At 31.9% G+C, this 21,348-nt stretch overlaps 1 protein-coding gene and 1 long non-coding RNA gene across 7 annotated transcripts in view; one reads left to right on the forward strand and one right to left on the reverse strand.

Annotated features, from left to right (window-relative positions):
- The window catches only part of LOC141399305 (uncharacterized), a 58,592-nt gene that overhangs the window by 18,135 nt on the left and 19,109 nt on the right, over positions 1-21,348 (forward strand). The window lies entirely within an intron of this gene.
- Positions 1-21,348, reverse strand: part of LOC141399304 (solute carrier family 41 member 1) — a 141,116-nt gene that overhangs the window by 11,331 nt on the left and 108,437 nt on the right. For 3 of the 6 annotated variants that reach the window (XM_073977793.1, XM_073977795.1, XM_073977794.1), the window contains exon 2: positions 3,942-5,748. The exons of the other annotated variants lie outside the window; for them this stretch is intronic. In XM_073977793.1, the coding sequence (XP_073833894.1) occupies positions 3,942-4,509 (568 nt within the window). In that variant the 5' untranslated portion in view covers positions 4,510-5,748. The remainder of the gene's footprint in view (positions 1-3,941; positions 5,749-21,348) is intronic. 6 annotated transcript variants of the gene reach the window in all.

The raw sequence follows: 21,348 nt of genomic DNA on the forward strand, positions 1-21,348 counted from the left end.
TCCGTAATTCTTCTTTAAATTCCTTACACATACATAAAACTACTATACAGACATTCCCGCCAATAAGTTTTTTAAACAAATTTAATCTATAATTTGCTTTTATTTAATGTTTTCTATTACTAATTTAATGTGTGGCAGGGTAGCTTTGTAGTACAGTATGCAATAATTGATTGTGTGGCCATGTAACATAATGATGTGTCTCTTGAAAAGTAATCAAAATACAACTTTTGATTACCCTCACAAGAAACTGTTATACTATGTTTACATTTACGAAATCCACTCGATTTCAACTGTCAATTCCATTGCTCAAACGTCAAATGAAATCCAATAGATTTCAGATTAGTTTTCATTTGACGTATACGCATAGGAATTGACAGATGAAATCGAGTGGATTTCGTAAATGTAAACATAGTATTACACTCTCTGGCTTAAAGAGGATTCTTCTTTATTTTTTTGTTAAATTCATTACATACACATAAAACTATTCATTTTGATTCCTATTATACAGATATTTTCATTAATTTCATTTTTCTACAAATGTAATGTATAATTTTCTTTTTTGGTAGCATTAGAACACATCATGCAATAATTGCTGTGTGGCCATGTCACATAGCGATGTGAATTAATGCCAAGTTCACATTTGCGCTCCAAAATCCGCTGGATTTCGCGAAATCCTGAAATACACCCCGGTGTTTACACTTATTTTTTCTTCTTTCATATTACAATAATCAAGGTAGATGCGTATGCGCAGCTGATAGAATATGAATTTTCAAAACAAGTTGTTTTAAATTGAATTAGTCATCAAAAATATACGACAATATAGAAATTTACAACTTTATTTTGAAAATCATCGTAAAATTAAAAATAAAAAATTATGTTATCGTTGAGACATTATAATAATAAATTTTGATAGATAAAAGTTGTGTTTAGAACCTGGAAAATATTACTACTTGCAGTAGTTTTCCCGTTTAGTGCGTTCCCGTACTCCGAAATCTAGCAAGACTTGCACTTCTCTTTAAACAAAAATAGCGCCGAATAACACCCTCTTCACCTGTTTTCTGCCATTCAATTTTGGCCTAGACACTAGCAGCATGTTCATTGGCATCTAAATACGATAGTTGATACGTTGATTTTGACATTTCTGCTGAGGTTTTGCAATTTCCGTCATTTTTCCGTTCCCGTATTTTTTACGAAATTTGTATGGGGAAGCAATTTTTGACAATTCGCTGTTTTTTCTAACATTACCATTAAAAAAGTACGGGAACACAATGAAAAATAGCATTGTAACAAAGTAATTTAACATTTTTTCACATTGTTTACAAATTTTGATAAAATTTTTTGTTACAGCAATTGACCATCTACCTTGTTTATTGTGATACGTGAAAAGTGTTGCAACTTTTGTTAGTTTTTTAGGCAAACCAGGGTTGTATATCATGTGTACTGTGTTTTCGATGTTGATTTTGCTGAAATCACGAAATGAGATGATTTCATTTTGTATGCTTGATTCCAAGCGAAATCACGAAACGCCTTCGAAATCACGAAATGACGCCAAATGTAAACCAAGCATAACAGTTTTATGTTGATGCTTGTAACACTCTTTCCTTTCACGATTCTATACTTGAACACAAAATAATAAATTTGTATATTGTTAATTACAATTAATTTATCACTAACAAGTAAGAACAGACTATAGTCGGACGGGGCCGACCATGTGATACCCTATACCACTATCCCTGTGCACTAGCTTTCCGGGCTAGCTTTTGATAAATGATAACTTTTATTTAAATGTATACACAAAAGTTTTGATCAATGTAACCCGCTAAATATTATCCGATCATACCGTTGACTTGCACGCTACTTCTTCATCTCAAACCAAAACTACGTTTAAAATTTCGCGCCGATCGGACTATTATTGCGACCTACAGAGCGGCTACAAAATCGAGCAAAAATTTTGTTTTTGGTCCATTTCATCCCTTTAACATTTCACGATCATCGCCAAAAACTAATCAGTTCTATTCTGGTCCAAACCCGACCTCCATACTAAATTTCGTGACAATCGGTCCATAATTGCGGCCTCTAGCTTGATTACAATTTTTAATGGACGGACAGACGGACGGACGGACGGACGGACACACATCGCTAAATCGCTTTATCTCGTCGAGATATGAAGTTTGGTATACCACATGAGGGGTCTACGACGAATATTTCGCGGCGTTACATGAATTTTTGGGAAAACAAACTTATTATACCCTTTTCCACATTGTGGTATAGGGTATAAAAATATAACAACAATACTTTACAAAAGAAATTCTTAATAAATGAGTAAACAAAATGGGGTTAAGGATTCTCCGGAGAAAGTTTTAGTATGTGTCATTTTATGTTGACAACTTTCTTGTTAGAATCGCTCTATTTCCCGCCAATTTTTAAGATAACATTACTTTGACGTTTTAAAATAAATATTTTTGTGGGGTTTAATAACAATTCTATTAAAAAAGAGAGAAAAAAGGAGCACAATAAATATTTTCGAGCATTGGTGGTTTTTTATTGGGATAGCTGTTACATTTTTGTTTTTTTTTTTGTTACAAATAGTCTGGATTAAACCCATTGTTGTTGTTGTAATATGTTAAAACAACTAATTTATTAGTGAAAAAAGTTTGAATTGTTCGCCAAGGGGTAAGGCAGGGAAGACTAGTTTCGATACTCGCCACAGGATCTCATCAGTTCCCTTGTTTCTTGTTTCTCCACCGAAATTATTTTTCAATAACTTTTTCAACAAAAAAAAAAAACTTTTCACCTTTATACTTCGAGCGTTCCCGTATGGGATTAAGCCATACAATTTTGAAGAAAAAAAAAACAAAAATGAGATCTTGTGACGGCGAACAATTCCAAACTTTTCCCAATAATAGATTAGTGGTTTTAAAATATTAAAACAACAACAATGGGATTAAGCCAGACTATTTTGAAAAAAAAAAAAAATAAATAAAATTGGGAAATATTTTCAAAAAAATGTGGTTAACATAAATGGAACGAATAACAATAAAGCTAGGGTCACATTAGGCAAATATTTGCTCTAGCGACCGGCAGTGTGCGCTTACTGAGAGCAAATGAGCGTAAATAATGCATTGAAATTTATGCTCACTTGCTCTCAGTAAACACACACTCCCTGTCTCTGGAGCAAATATTTGCCTAGTGTAACTCTAGCTTAAGAAACATCCATTCTCAACTTTCTGCTAAAGTGTTTTCTCGGAGATGGAAAGTTTTCATTACTCGGTCAGACAGACACGAAACATTTCATAAAAGAAAATTACGTTTTTAGAAGAAACGAATAGTACGTTTACATTAACGATAAATTCCATTGCTTAAACGTCAAATGAAATACAGTGGATTTTAGATGAGTTTTCATTTGACGTATACACAAAGGAATTGACAGTTAAAATCTATTCGATTTCGTAAATGTACTATAATGCTAAGTTTACATTTACGAAATCCACTCGATTTCAACTGTCAATTCAAAACTCAAACGTCAAATGAAATCTCATCTGAAATCCATTGGATTTCATTTGACGTTTAACCTATGGATTTGACAGTTGAAATCGAGTGGATTTCGTAAATGTAAACCAAGTATAAGACGATAAAGCTTATCGCACTCCCTTCTTATTAATAAAATCCTTTATGAAATTTTCCAGATTCAGTCTTGGAAGTTATGTAAAGACAAAACAAATTTGGTTCAAGGGAGAAACATATTCATTTTTAGATGCTTCTTCTTCGCCTCCAATTCTTCCCAAGAAGACTATCATTACTTGACAAAGTGAAATAAGTTTTTTTAACAACAGTTTCATACAATCAACGAAAATCAATTACTTGTTATGCAAATTCTCGACAAAAAGAAAACAACAACATGTGAGAAGAGGTGTGTAAGAGAGGAAGGACTTGGAACTCACCATTTCCATAAATTGTAAACAATTTAAAATTATCATCCTGCGATTGTTGATGCTGTATGGTGGGTATGTTGTTGGTGTTGTTATTTGTTTTATTGTTGCTTGTAAGTGGCGGCAGAGTATAACGATAATGACCCTGTGGCACACCATTGCCGCTGGTGTATTCATGGGGTGTGGAGTTTAATGGTTTGTTTGTGGGTGTTGTTGGGATTTTACTACTACTGTTTCTGTTGTTGTTGTCATTAGGTGTTTTTTCTTGTATGTCTAGTGTATGGTGCGCATCTAGCGATCGTCTACTCAGACTGTTGTTACTATGATTATCACTGCCATTGTTGCTGCTAGTCAGACTGGGAAAGTGTGCATCTAGGTTTGTTGTTGTCGTCGTCGTTGTTGCTGCTGCGGCAGCTGAGTCAGCTGCAAGCGCCGCAGCAGAAGCCACCAGCGGCGTTGTCTGTTTATCATACGCCGGAGTTGACGCTGTCAAGGAGGTATTTTTGTGAAGGTCATTGTTATTGGTCTCCAACTGCCATTGCGGATGCGATGTATCGGCTTCTTTGCCGTTGAGCGACATAGTTGTTTTTGTTTTGTTTTTGGTTATTTTTAATTAGTAATAATTATTTAAATTTACAAGATATTGGTTTTTTACAAAGTGTAAAGGAGTGTGTGTGTAGTGTACTTTTGTGTGATAGTGGTTTTATTTTAGAAAATTAATATAATTTATTATTGTTCTTTGCATTGTTTGCATTAATTATACTGTGTGTAAAACTATTAAATAATTTTATGTAATTTACAAAAATAGTATATCAATCAATTTAACTTGCTTTTTTTGTAATTATAAATTAAAATAATAATAATAATGAATTATTATAATAATAAGTAGGAATGCTTTGTATAATACTTTTGGTTTCCTTGATTGCAAATGTTGTACAATAACAAAAAATATATATAAACAAACAAATATCTATGGTAGATAATAAACAAAACTAAGAAGTGGCTTGAGTTGTTGTTGACTTACATCAATGACACACAAAAGACGAACTACGGCATAAGTAGAGCAGCGCTGCTTGCTCTGCTGGCGTTGTTTACTATGTACATATAACACATGAGAGAAAGGGGGAGAGAGTAAATATTTAAAAAACAAAGGCTTCCGGTTTACATTTGGTTGAGCGTGTGTTTAGTTTAAAAGGGTGTGTGTGTGTGCTTTGTTTACAATTGAACTTTAGTTAATTACATTGACAGTAGATGGCGTTTCACTAATGCCACACCAAAATAATCTCATAAATTTATTCTCTCTCACTTTCTTTACAACACTTCTTAACCTCTCTTATAAAAAAGTAAACAAAGAAATAAATTGACAAGAAGTATTTTTTTAGGGGGGAGGAAGAAGAAAAATAGGAAATATCACACAATTTTCTTGGTTTTAATTAGGTTTTTGTAATAATAATAAAGTATAAGTATAAATTAATAATAACTAAACTATAATTATTAAGTGCTACTTATATATTAATAATTTCTTGTTGGTGTTTTGCAACTATGTGTATGTTGGTTGTTGGATGTTTGCGCCGTTGTGGTAATATCTTTACATTTTAAGGTTTACACAAGCGATGTTGAAGGTCGTGTCGATAGGGGAAGGCTGTGTTGTTTATTTTGTGTTTATTTGGTGTGTGTGAAAAGTTGCTGATTGTGTACATGGATTTAGTTTTTATTTAATTTTTTTTTGTTTGTAATTTTTTGGTCACAGAACTCAATTCGCTACTTTCGTCTTTTGACGTGTAAGTCAAAGCCTTTAGTCACCGGACCGTTGATATGGCTATAATAATAGAGATGAGAAGAAGAGGGAGAGAGAAAAAAGAAAGAAAATTTCTTATAAAGAATACCGTTTGAATACTCAGGGTGGTGGAGAAATAGGTATACAAGGTTCTCGTTGAATCGAAAAACAAAACGTAGAGAATGCAATTAAATCTGGTTTCAAAGAAAATATGTTTTTTTAATATATTAATATTTATTATTCATTCACAGTTATTTCTTTAAATAGATATCGACTAAATATCCTAATTACTTGACAGATCTAAGAGAATTAAGGAGAGTTGTTCTTTGCAAATGCTCATTATTGGATATGGTTCAAATCATATGGTGTATAAAATTATGCTACATTTACATTAATGCTTATTTTCATGATATACTATCTTGACATATTTGACGTATCATATCACATATTTTACACCAAATAAAACAAAATAGAGTAGGTTATCATGATAATTAAGCCAACTGTAATTTTAAAGCTTTATATACATAGCTCCTGATGTTTATATCAAAAGTTTTTTATTTATCAGATCATTTGACTTTGACATAACATTGTAGTTATCAAACAGGACTCATAGAATTAATGAAAGACTCTCTTGACAAATATTCACTGCTTAGTCCTATGCCAAGCGCTGAAACTTGCACTGAAAACTCTCCCATTTTACAGGCGTTCTGAGATCGAGTTCCGCTCTACAGCAAATTTATAAAATTACTATAGTATGGAACTCCATCTAAGAGCGCATACATTTCATGTAAAAATTGTAAACTCAGGCTACATTTACATCAACGCTCATTATAACAATTTCCCGCTCTTGATATAATTGACGCATACTTTGGTACATACAGTCGGACACTCAGCCCAAACTAGTTAGCCCTGACTATTTAGTTTGCTGTCAAATACATTATTGTGACATTAAATACAAAGGAAATCAAATCACAATAATGAACAATCTATTATGTTTGTTGTCAAAAGTTGTTAACAGAACTCGGAATGGCCGACCTGGGGCTCAATTCTGTTTCTATGAAAATGTGAAATGAAAACTTTTATAAAGGAGAAAACTGTCAAATGAAAAAAAATTATAAAGGAAATATTTTTCATTTCAAATTTTCATAGAACAAGAATCCAGCCCCTGGCCATACTACTTCAAATAAATCAAAATAGAGCACTTTTTCATTATGACAAGACTTAGTGTAAATTGCATTTTACAACTTCATATATTTATGCTGTGTTTATATCAAAAAGTGTATACGATTTGTCACATTTTCATTGAAAATATTGGAAAAAATTTGTAATTGTTTAGATGATAAATGTATTTATGGTATATTTCAATACGTTTTACTTCAACTGAAGCCAAATATATAAAAAGACCCTTTACATCTAACACGTTTTATAAAACATACGCCATTTAAGTTGTCAATTCGATAAAATATCGGTCAAATCAATGACGTAAATTCCCAAACACCTGTTTTAAATGCAAGTGTAAAATGCTTTATAGTGTAAATTTCATTTTACAATTTCAAGTATTTATGCTATGTTTTTATCAAAGAGTTTTTTGTTTGTCACATTCCATTGGCGTTTAACAATTTTTTTCAACTATTTATTTTGCTTAAAGTATCCAAAAAATGTTCAGGCTAATTTATTACAATTCATGCAATGACGGAATTTAGAAAACTATATGAAACAAATTTATTGTATGCTTGTTATAGTATAAAAGTATTCGGATGAAAAATATTTGTTTTCAAGTCACAATGTTATGGGATTCTCTCAATTCGGCTTTAAAGAAGGAATGGGAACACGTGAATCGGTTTTTTCAATTGAAGTTCTTCTTCAAAAATGTAAAAATGCTCAAAAAGGCGTTTATATTTGCTTTATAGATTATGAAAAAGCATTTGATACAGTCAAACACGATACACTTGTAGAAATCCTTGCATATATTGGTATCGAAGAAAAGGAAATTCGATGCATAAAAAGTTTATATTGGCAACAGGGTAGATGTTGAAGGAGAGTTGACTGAAGATATAATAATATCTAAAGGTGTTAGGCACCTTTACTATTCAATGTATACTCCGAAAAAATATTTCAGGAATCATTTAAAGATGTTCAGAAAGGAATATTTGTAAATGGCGCTTTCATCAACAATATAAGATATGCAGACGACACAACAATCTTAGCTGACAGCATGTCAGGTCTTCAATATCTCGTATGTGTACTTTACACGACATGTATTTTACATATGGGTTGTCACTTTGCGTATACATTTTGTATATAGAAAGTGACAACCCATATGTAAAATACATATCGTGTAAAGTACCCATTAAATAGGCTGGTAGCACAAAGCGAGTTGTATGGGTTAAAAATCAATATTAAGAAAACAAAATATATGATTGTGAGCAAAGAAAACCGCTGTCCCCCTTTCACACTAACAATAAAAGATACACCAGTAGAGAGAGTATACAGCTTTAAATATCTCGGTGCAGTGATAAATGACAAGCTGGATAACTCATCCGAAATAGGATGCCGAATTGAAATGGCGAGGGAAGCCTTCATCAAGTACAAAAAAATCTTTACCAGCCATGATATAAACATAAAAACCAAGCTGCGATACATGAAAACATATGTATGGTCAGTTCTGTTATACGCTGTCGAAGTTTGGATCTTAAAGGCAACAGATATTAAAAAACTAGAATCTGTTGAAATGTGGACATACAGAACTAGAAGCTGTTGAAATGTGGACATACAGACGAATATTGAAAATTCCATGGACGCAGTTTGTTTCAAACAGTGAGGTATTGCAAAGGCTACACCAGGAAAAGGAAATAATCCATATAATATAAAACGAAAAACAGCTTATCTTGGTCATATAATGCGAAACAACAAATATAAGCTACTCCAAAATATAATCCGAACAAAAATTGAAGGAAGACCCACTAGAGGAAGAAAGGAAATGATATGGATTAATAACATACAGGAGTGGACTGGTATCCAAGATGTTGGGAATCTTCTCAGCGAAAGCCGAAACAGAGAGTCATTTGCTGAGATGATAAGAAATTTATAAACACCAAAATGAAATTTATAATGTAACAGATGTAATATGTATGTACATAATTGCATTGATCGCCAAAATTCGAATAGGCAAATAAAGAAGAAGTCACTTGTAACAGTGCAATGTGCTTATACCGAAATTTAAATGTAATTGGATTTAAGTATCCAAGTTTAAACACTGAATGATGTTCACCTTCTTGTCGGGCTAACCTTCTCTATGAGGGTTTATTTGACGTATATACATTGGAACTGACAATTTAAATCCACTACAATGTAAACGTATTATAAATTCAGTTTATATAAAAATCTTGCTAAAACTTTAGTTTTTACTCACACTTCGAAAACCCTTTTTTATTATTGGAGGATTAATATTCAATAAATAAATACATATGACCAGTACAATACACTCCTCATGTGACCCTCGTCGCTTTATCTAGTATTTGTAGAATTTTAAAAGCCTCATTACTAAATTTTTCAAACGATTCATTTATATGTATTAATTAAAACGCCTGCTAGACTATGCACATATAACATGATTAAGTGCATTATCTTGATTTATTTCACATATATTTTATGAAAGTGACAACTTAAATCGACTAGATTTGCTAAATCCAGCATAGTCTAAACGTACTGTTATCCCAAGAAATAAAACAAAAGAAGGTTTAAACATTTGATAATTACAAACTCCCAGCCCTGACTCAAAGTTTACTACATCTTTTAAATGATTTAGTTAATTTTACTTTATCCCATGAATAAAATAAATAATTACAAACTGCCAGCCCTGACTCGAAGCTGGTCTTTTTATTAGAAAAAATACTTCACATTACCATTCATGAGCTTTTTTCTTACAAATTTAAAGAAAAAGTTATTAATTTGACCTTTTGTTAACTAATTTTACGTGTGGCCTGGTAGCTTCATAACACAGTCTACAATAATTGCTAGAGTGGTCATGCCACATAATGATGTGCAGTTATATGGTGATTACTCTCATGGCATGTTTACATTTACGAAATTCACTCGATTTCAACTGTCAATTCCATTGCTCAAACGTCAAATGAAATCCAATCGATGTCAGATGAGTTTTCATTTGACGTATACGCAAAGGAATTGACAGTTGAAATCGAGTGGATTTCGTAAATGTAAACATAGTATCAGAGATTGTCTTGTTAGACTCTCTGGGTTATGACTAATAGTAAGTTTACATTTACGAAATCGAGTGGATTTCAACTGTCAATTCCTTTGTGTGTACGTCAATTTGACGTTTAAAGGTAGAATTAGACGTGACATAACCATAACGCCATATCAATCAGCTGATTGAACCAATCCTATGGAAATCAATGTATTTGATTTGTAGTAACATAACATAATGGCATAGCCATAAGAAACCAATTATGTTTTTGTTTTCTATGGTTATGGCTATATCACGTCTAATTCTACCTTAAGCAATGGAATTGACAGTTGAAATCGAGTGGATTTCGTAAATGTAAACCTGGCATTAAAATGTAATAATAAAAGACAAAAAAAACTAATGGTAACAAAATTAAATAATCCCCATATATTCTTGAATGAGACAAACCTAGTGTCATCAAGATCTATTTAGAAGGTCACGTAGGTAGCACAACAACAACTCTATTTGGCCGAAATTCTTCCATATGTCAATGTGTTTGTTTACGTTTTCATACAATTTATTCACAATAACAAAAAAAAAAAATGGCAGATTGAAACCACTACGCTGGCGTTTTACGCCACCTTATAATTTCATCTTGCATTGATAAGTCCTTGGTCACACTAGAGTGGTTTCATTGAAACAATTTCATGAAAACAAGAGTTCCTAGGTCGAGTTCCACAGTAGAGTAATACCATGAAGTTGCTGTAATGGGGAACTCGATCTATACATCTAAAAGTTTCAATGAAACCACTCTAGTGTGACCTTAGACTAACTTTCTTATTAGACTCCGAGTTATTTCCCGTTCTCTGGCCGCCGATGAAATGACGATGTCAAAGCAACAAATGTGCAACACTTTCTCATCAAAACAGCTGTTGTCTGGTGTCAATGACAAATTAATTTTTGGGAGTAATTAAAATTGTCGAAACATGAAAAACGAAGCAAACTAAAAACGTGTTACCACAAAATTTGCTACAACGAAGAAATTTATTTCACTGTCATTACGAATTTAAGCACCGTACTTGACTTAACGTATTTATTTAACGATTTTTTAGTGTACATTAGAACCTTATAAACCCAATTTTATTGCACATTAAACATTTCCTTAACAAAAGGCAATTTGTTTTCATTGTTTGGCATGGCATCATTAGTCTGTTAGTTTTCAAAGAGAGAATTTTTTTTGTTTGAAATTGTTAAGATTTATTTCAATGATAAATTTAAACTGCTAAGCTAAGTAGTGTTGGCCCATTAAGTACAAATGTTGTGTACTGAGGGTGCATATCGTTATGGCGGGCGGTATTGTAGTTTGAAGTTCAAAATAAACACATTATGAGGAAATAAATTCTTTTTAAGCCAACACAACAAAAATTTGTTTTTACTAAACTGAGTATTTGAAAACGGAATGTATTGGAAAATAATAAAAATGAAACGGCGTTGCAGTTAGAAGTTGAAGTATACTAGGTAAACAATTGTTTATTAAAAAAATTAATTAAAAGGTGTGTTGCTATGCAATCAAGTACTGAACTGGAGGTTCATGGCGAAAAGATTAACTTATAAAATAAGTAGTATTTTTTCATTTACGAGATCCAGTGGATTTCAACTGTATACGTATACGGCATATAAATTGAGTGCCATCGTGGTGCAATGGTTTCGATTCCCCAGGCCAGTCAAACTCAAAATTTTCAACGGTGGCAAAATACCCCTCAGTAATGTTGGCGACATTTCCTGAGTATTTCAGCCATGTAAAACTGCTCTACAAGTGGTGTCTTAAGACACTCCGTTCGGACTTGGTGAAAACAGTAGATCCCATATCATTGAGATAATATGAATCGGGGTGCATTCATTGATATGAAAGAAGCCTTCCTTGCTCCGTCTAGGATGTTTGTGGAACATTTACATATATAAAGCATATAAATCCTCATTTGAAATCCAGTGAATTTAATTTGCATATACGCAATGGAAGTGACAGTTAAAATTCAGTTAATTTCTTAAATGTAAATTATGCCTGTGCACACAAATACAAACCTATTTTGTGGTTGTGTTTGTTTGAAAACACAAACATTTTTGTACGACATTTTTCAAAACAAAAGCAAATGATCTCTTTTCTACCAAATTGACACACGCTGCCGGCACGTCGGACACCAATTGAGCACTGCTAATGTAAATGTACTATAAGACTGTACCCTGGCACAATAATACAGGTACAGAGGCAAAAACAGCTGATTATAACACTAGTTGTCAAAATTCATTATTGTGAATAAAAACACATACAAAATGTAAATAAGCAATTCACAGTGATGCATTATTGTGACCAAATTTGACGTTTGGTATGATTTGATGTAACACCTTCTTATTCCATCATCAAATCATGCAAAACGTCAAATTTGCTCACAATAATGCATCACTGTGAATTGTTTGTTTACATTTTGTATGAGATTTTATTCACAATAATGCAGTTTGACAACTGGTATGAAGATCAGCTGTTTTTGCCGTTGTACCTGTATTATTGTGCCATTGACTGTACTATAAGACTTTAAGTGTTGTCAACATTTATATCAACTTTTCATTCATAATTTTGCGTTTTAATTTTACCGATTTTTGTGGGTAGCGACAAAGAAAGTTACAGAATTACACTATTGGTCTCAAGTAAGCAAAATTTAACAGTACATCACACCAGAAACTATATTTACCGCATTTCATTTATATTAATACTACGATATTTTTCACAACTAAATCATATTTTCAAAGCTTGACATATTTTTCTTAATTGCAAAAAGTCCCCATTACATTTACTTCTAGTCACTCTCTAAGATAATGACACCAACAGTTATAAATACGTCACATTGTTACGTTACTAACTTCATGTTTTGCAATTATTTCTAAACACGCAGTCGTTAAAACACGAAAAAAGAAACAAAATTTAGTATTAAGAGTTTGTTCACAAAAAAAAAAGGAAATTCTTTTCTTGAAATTTTCATTAGAACTAAATTAATTTTTTTTAACTAACATGTGTCTATAATCGTGTCAATCAAATGAATTTAATTGATGCGATAATAAAATGCATTTCAATTGAATTTTTATTGGAATCTATTTTAAAAGATTTGTCGTGGTGTTTTATTACTTAAAGGCTTTTAATGCATTTATTAATATTTTAATATTAATTAATATTTTGATTTTTTAATTTTTTTGCTATTTAAAAATTGGGCTTTATTGTGACATACATTCCCATTCGAGAGATTTAGAAATATGTAAGAGACATAAGCTTCGTTCCCGTACTTTTTAATAGTAAAACTCGTAAAAGAGAGAACTGAAAAAAATTTGTTTTCACACACAAGTTTTTTGAAATAGTTCGGGAACGGAAAAATGGAAAATACGTCAAAAAAACTGGAACAAATGTCAAAGTCGGCGTATCAGACGCCGGCAACCATGTTACTATTTTTTTACTCGCCCAAATTTGTCGTGTAAAAAGTTTTTAAAGAGAGCGTCATTCAGCGCCATTTTTGTTTAAAGAGAAGTTAACATTTTACAACTTTTTTGTGTACGAGAACGCTTTTTCGAGTAAAATGTGTAAAAGTCGTAAAAATTGTAAAAACTTTTTAGTTCTGGAACACAGCTATATTTTAACAAAAAAATATTGATTATGTATAATGTTTGGTAACTAATTTTACGTGTGGCCTGGTAGCTTCAAAACAGAGTATGCATTAATTTCACGTGAGGCCGTGGTACATAATTGTGTGAAGTTAAGCCTAATTTACACCAAGCAGACAGTCTTAAACAGTACATTATCAGTGAAAGCATGAATATTGCCCTTGGAATTTTCCTCACGGAAAATAATTTTAAAAAGTGAAATTCTTTTAAAATCTATATTTTGAAACGCTGAAAACTATATGAATCACTTAATTATGAAATATTCTCGCAGAATCAACAAAAATATTCCTTTTTTGAACATAAATATGGAAATAAAAAATTGTGAAATTGGGGAAGAGAACAAATTCCGCACGGAATTTTTATTCATGTGATTGCCCTATTTGAATCACTTAATTATGAAATATTCTCGCCGCATCAATAAAAAGATTCCCTTTTTGAACATAAATATGGAAATAAAAAAATGTAAAATTGGGGAAGAAAACAAATTCCGCACGGAATTTTTTATTCATGTGATTGCCTTGTATATTACTAGATGTTGACATAAACCAAATTTGCGGTTCGATTTTAGCTATTTGGTTAGTATTTGTAAACATAAAATAATTGTATCGCAACTACACATACTCTTACACGTTTATATGTGTGTTGCCCAATTAAAAGAAGGCATCTTTTAATTGTTTTTTTTTTTTAGCAACTTTTGATATACGGCCTTTAAATATAAATGAAGCCATAAAAATTGTCATATTAAATGTAAAGATTATCGGTTTTAAATGAAATATTTTTCCTATCTTCTTCATTTTTGTGTGTGTTATTGTTAAAGGATATCTTTCAAGTACATGTTTTGTTTTATTTACGGAAATTACGTGTTTAATATATTGATTGTTGAAACAAGTTCATTTCATTAACATTTTTAACTGAAATGAACGTCAATGACTTTAATGTAAGAAGAAAAAAGTAAGACATTATTTTATGAAATATCCATTAAATATTATCTGTATGACAAAAATTATCGCTTGTATTTCCTGGAAATTGCAATAGAGGAGTATTGAGACGTCATATCAGAAGCCAACACATATTTTCTGGCTTATAGGTAGTCAATCGATTGTTCCACACAAATTATAATATATTGTGAAAAAGAACTAAAGCTGTAGTGCCGTTCTGTAAGCATAAATTTGACGTGTTACCTGGTGGCTTCAATAATTTATTATGCAATAATTGCACGTGTGGCCGTGGCACATAACGGTCTAACGGCTACAATTTGATTACTCTCAGAGACTGTATTGTTATAGTACGTTTACATTTACGAAATCCACTGTCGATTTCAACTGTCAATTCCATTGCTTAAACGTCAAATGAAATCCAGTGGATTTTAGATGAGTTTTCATTTGACGTATACTACAAGGAATTGACAGTTGAAATCAAGTGGATTTCGTAAATGTAAACTTAGTTATAGACTCTCTCGGTTATTGCATGGTACAATAATCAAGGTAGATGAACCACATTTGTGGTAAAAAAAAAACAATTCCCTTTCGTGTATAGTATTAATAACGATCATTTAATTTCTAGTTTGCAGTATGGTTAATACGACGAATCCAATTTAAAGCAAGTTGTTCTGACAGTTCATGTTCGATCAGCAGGGCTGATGCATATAACTTGACTATTGTGTCGTGGCAAGTGTAAAGTTACGTTTACATAAGACATTTTTGCCTGTTTAACCTACATTATGAAGATTTTGTTCACCTATAAACGATGGAAGTGACAATTTACATCATAGTGGACCATGACTAATTGCCTTGGTTGAAACGTGTCAAAAATTTCACCAGGTGTTGCTCCCAAGAAAAACAGAGCGTTTTTGTTATTTTGGCAAGTGTCTTTGCACTTGCTATATTATAGGGTGTTTTACATTTGATGATTATCTGTCATTTAAAAACAGAAACAATTTTATCTCATTCCATTTGTCATACAATATAAAGAATATGAATCAAAATAAAGATGACAGCGGTTAACAAAATGGGAATACCCAACCAAAACCATAATTACCACGATACACATCTATTTTTATGTAGTATTATATAGAAAACAATTGTTTAACATTCATCCATCCATTTCAAAAAATTGTGAAAGTGTTGAATGTTTGTTTAACAACTCAAAACATGATTCTGATATATGCAAATTAAATCACAACCACCATAGATAGTAATGAGGCATGCCGTTGAACAATCAAATTGACAAATTTAGAATTGTTTTGTGTGGTTATATTCCTATTCCCATACCAAAAAAAAAAAAAACAAAGAATGTTCAGATATTTTTGGTGAAGTAGTTTATAAAATTAGATTGAAGCTTCAAATTTGTTTTTCTGTGATTGACAAATGGTGATGAATTTATAAATTGAAATCTACAGACATTAAATAATATTATTGTTGTTGTTTTCGAAATGTACTTTGTTTCGTAGAATCACAATGTTAAGTGATTTTGAACACTTGAGAATACTTTTGATTTTCAATATTTGTATATTTGGTTAGTATTTGGATTTTTAATTATTTTTAAATTAAACAAAATAAAAATGTACTTGTTGTTCTTTTTTTCTCTATTTATTTGAAATAACTCTTAAAGTGTGGCCGCCACTTTTTATTATGAATCACTTATAGTTTTTTATTTATTGATACATTTTGTTGTTGTTTTCATACCATTATGCTTGAATATAAATAGACATTTTGTATGCCACACACATTCGAAATACCTGAGCAACAACAATAACTAGTTACGCACTTCCCATATTTGTATGTAAATTGCTTGAGCTTGTTGATATAAATCTAAATACCTTCAAATTAAAATTCGCATCAATAAATTTTCATTAAAATGTGAACATCGTAAAATGTGTCAAAACAAATATGGCAACACTGGAAATGTGAGGGCAGAAATATAGTAATGTGATTTTGGAGATTGATATTGACATAAAATTTATGAAAATAAATGTGAAATTAATAAAAAAGGAGTTATATCATGATAAAGGATGCTAATGTAAACGTAGTTTATGTGATTAGTCTTATATTGACATTTTTACATAAAAAATGCAGACAATTCACTTAACCCAAATAATGAGGGTTATTGTAAACATACTAAGAAAATTTGGTGTGTCACCAGACTCCCATACAAAATAAGTACCAATCATGGCACAATAATACAGGTACAGCGGCAAAAACAGCTGGTTATAACACTAGTTGTCCAAAATTCATTATTGTGAATAAAAACACATACAAATTGTAAACAAGCAATTCACAATAATACATTATTGTGACCAAATTTGACGTTTGGTATGATTTGATGTAACACCTTCTTATTCCACCATGGTACCAATCGTCAAAGTCATCCTTCAAAGTTATTTAAACTAATGCTTGGTTTACATTTACGAAATCCACTCAATTTCAACTGTCAATTCCTTTGCGTACACGTCAAATAAAAACTCATCTGAAATCCATTGGATTTCATTTGACGTTTAATCAATGGAACTGACCGTTGAAATCGAGTGGATTTCGTAAATGTAATAATGAGCAAAATAAAAAAGGAGAAACAGAGAGCAACAAAGCACATTTATGCAAGAAGATGCATCAACTAAACTAACTAGGCGTTTACACCAGACTCTTTGTCTTCAAAAACAGCTCTGATTTACTAATACATACAACTGTCGATATTTTTTTATAGACATCCGGGTTAACAAATTTTTGACATTATTATAAAAATAAGTGAGATAATAGGACTGATCAGGGGCCACCGTAGTATAATGGTTAGCACGTCCGCCTTGCACTCAGAAGGTCTGCGGTTCGAATCCCAGGCCAAGCACCATCAACAATTTACAACGGTGGCAAAATTCCCCCTCAGTAATGCTGGCGATATTTCCTGAGTATTTCAGCCATGAAAAACTTCTCTACAAGTGGTGTCGTAAGAAACGCCGTTCGGACTCGGCGATAAAAAGTAGGTCCCATATCATTGAGCCGATATGAATCGACGTGCACCCATTGATATGAGAGAAGGCTCCCTTGTCCCTTCGGGGATGTTGTGGGAACATATGTATGTAATAGGACTGTCCGTTTACTCAATATAACTTGTACAAGTCCAGTAACTTCTTGTAAACGACTATGGTATTGAAATGGAGTGTCAAAACAAACACTTATAGTACGTTTACATATAACCGGATTTAATAAACTCACTGGGTTTCATATATCAATTCAATGGGGTATAAATAAGGTTTACCCGGCAATAATCTATAACATAAACAAGCTATAAGAGAGAGTGGTAGAGAGATTGAATATGAACCATGGCACAATAATAAGGTACAGCGCCAAAAACAGCTGATTTTCAGACTAGTTGTCAAAATGCATTATTGTAAATAAAATCTAATACAAAATGTAAACAAGCAATTCACAGCAATGCATTATTATGATCAAATTTGAAGTTTGGTATAATTTGATGTAACACCTTTTTATTTCACCATGATTTACAGTCATTTATTTTGAGACTGTAAATCGAATTGAAATTCAGTGACGACAAATTCTAACTTTAATGGCTCGGCTTTTGATGTGTCAAATAAAACACGACTAGTGTGAATTAAAGAGGGTGTGTGTGGTGTATGAATACAACTTATACACCCGGTGATAGCTATGATCAAAGCTAAATTTAACTAGACCGGTCATTGAATATTATAAAAAAAACAAGAAGAAGACCAACATTGTGGACAGATGTTGGTATGCACATAGGCGGCATAGTTACTAATACAGTTAGGTGGGAAAATAAAGCATGCAGTCAATATTTGTTCAGTGATTTGTATAAACATAGCATTATTGGAGAAAGAAAGAAGGTGATACAATAATACCCAGTGATATCTTCATTTGCTGTCAAAACAAACATTTAATTAAAAATAAATAACAAATATTTCGCTTCCATAAAGAATATCTGGGTACAACATCTTTATTTAAGCTTCTTAAAGAATATTTTACCGGTTTCTTCTAACTTTTGTGGATAGTTCGCGCAAAAACAATTTGACAGCCAATGAAGACTGCGGTCTGAAATTCCCCTTGATTGGAATTTTACATTTGCAAATGCAGAGAAGAGATTATAGCATTGCGCCATTTGAAAGTTCTTAAATTTTAATATAAAAAATCCGTAGACTTTGTAATCAGTTTAGAGTACGTTTAGACTGTCGTTTATTACTGCGATAATGACTACGAATTTGTTTGACAGAAGTTTTCGTACATTTTCCGCTTGTGGGAAATCTAATAAAATGATTGCTCTTTTCTTACCCCTTAATGTATGGACGGACGCCACTTTAAATCATTTAAAGTAAAGAGGCGAGTGGATAAAAACAGTACACTTTTATTTTTTACGAGTTTCATTTGTTTAAATTCCAAACTGGCTGCCGCTGCCGACGACTTAAAAATAACTAGTCTATCTTGTTACCGGTATACTACATACGACAACAACAACATATATTTACGAACATGTGTGTGCATACCTTTGTGTTTGGTGGATGGATGTGTTTTATGCAAATTTGTTTTTTATTTGTTTTATTTTATTTTTTTTTGGGAATTGTTTATATTGAAATGGACAAAAAATAATAACAACAACAACAAAACAAATAACATCTGTGATTATTTGGAATTATTTGATGCGGTTGTTGTTGTTGTTGGAGCACCTAACCAAAAAATAATTAGTGGCTTTTGTTGTCTTCAGCAGCATATGTATTTCCTAGAATAACATTAGGTGCTTATGGGAGTTTTAAAGCGTCTAACATTTATCATTTATTTTTATTTTATTGAAGGAATATGGCCATACATAGTATCTACCTACAATGCCAAGGTTGAGGTCATAATCAAAGAAAATGTTATAATATAATGATATTAATTAGCTATTCATTTATAAACTATAAAGAACAAACATATCCTAATTGGTTGAGTTAAATTAAAATGCGTTTGATATAAACATAGCCTTATAGCCATCTGAAATCCAGCGAATTTCATCGGCCAATTCATCCGAAATCAAGTGGATTTCACTTGACGTATACTCAATAGAATTGACTGTTTAACTCCACTGGATTTCGTAAATGTAAACGAACTCTTAATTTAGATCGGAATCAGTGGAGACCAACAAAATACAATCAACACGAAAACATGTGTGAATGTATGAGTGAAAAAAGCAACAACCAAATGATCTTTATCGTTTGTTTTTGTTTACGTACAGTGAGCGTGAGGGAGAAAAATACATGCAAAGACATCTCAGTGGGATCGCTGAGTATACTGTCTTTGCAAAAAAAGCGCATCCCTGATCGGAACTATATTCATTTTTGGTAAAGCCGTATTTACACTGCCACCTAAAACAGCTTTTTTAACAGTAAGGTGTAAACGATCATTTAGGTGACCTGACCACATATCAAATCCATTTATAAAGAAGTAATGCTTGGTTTACATTTAGGAAATCTACTCGATTCCAAATGTCAATTCCTTGGCGTATACGTCAAATGAAAACTCATCTGAAATCCATTGGATTTCATTTGACGTTTAAGCAATGGAATTGACAGTTGAAATCGAGTGGATTTCGTAAATGTAAACTTACTATAACACGGAAACTATTTTATCTTAAACGCGTTTTATACTTGCATTTAAAACATTTGTTTTGGGAATTTACGTCATTTATTTGAATTATATTATATGGAATTGACAAGTTAAATGACGCATGTTTTATAAAACAATGTAATAGTAGGTTTACATTTACGAATTGCTTAAACATCAAATGAAATCCAATGGATTTCTGATAAGTTTTCATTTGACGTATACGCAAAGGAATTGACAGTTGAAATCGAGTGGATTTCGTAAATGTACACCAAGCATAAATCAGCTTTCATTTATTTTACATAAATACAATAATTCACAATAGAGCAATTTCGACATAATTTGAAGGTTGGATTTCATTTGACGTTTAACCTATGGATTTGACAGTTGAAATCGAGTGGATTTCGTAAATGTAAACCAAGCATTAAAAAGCTTTCACATGTGTGCCACAAAAAGTGATGTCAACTCTCCATGAGAACAAATGAATGAGCACAATACGTATTTAGGTCACCTGGCCACATATCAAATCCGTTCATGAAGAGAAGTAACACGGAAGTGTTAGGCCCCATGATAAACGTTTCTAACTTGATTTATTTCAAGTCAATCGCATAAAGATTTTTACAATAATTCACAATACAACAATTTTGCGGTAACGAGCATGGTGAAATTATAAGGTGGCGTAAAACGGCCAGCTGATTGTTTCAATCTGTCAATTTTTTGTTTTTGTGAATAAATTGCAATCAAACATTTTGACATATTGAACATAGAGTTGTTGTTGTGCTACTTAAGGGATGTTTACACTACCTATCAATGTCATATTTGCTGTCACTTCTTTTATCCATTCGATATCCGTTATGTTTGTCAAAGTCCATACCACTTTCAGTTTTTGCGTTCACACTAGCATACCATTTCATATGACCGCAAAATATAAATCACGCAAATAACACAATTGATATTGTTAAAAACTTTAATAGCACTCACATGTTCGTTTTCTTTACATATTTCTTTCATTTTTTGCTAAAATTGTTTTCTTCTAACAATTAATTTCTCGACTGCATACGAAAATACATGGCTGAATAGAGCGCTCCCTAAATGAAAAATGTACATATGAGTTGCCACATCATTTTGATAGATGAAAATTTTCATAGTGGT

Source organism: Musca autumnalis, unplaced genomic scaffold (assembly GCF_047663935.1).
Source record: "Musca autumnalis isolate F117 unplaced genomic scaffold, ASM4766393v1 scaffold_3, whole genome shotgun sequence".
Classification (NCBI taxonomy): Eukaryota; Metazoa; Arthropoda; class Insecta; order Diptera; family Muscidae; genus Musca; species Musca autumnalis.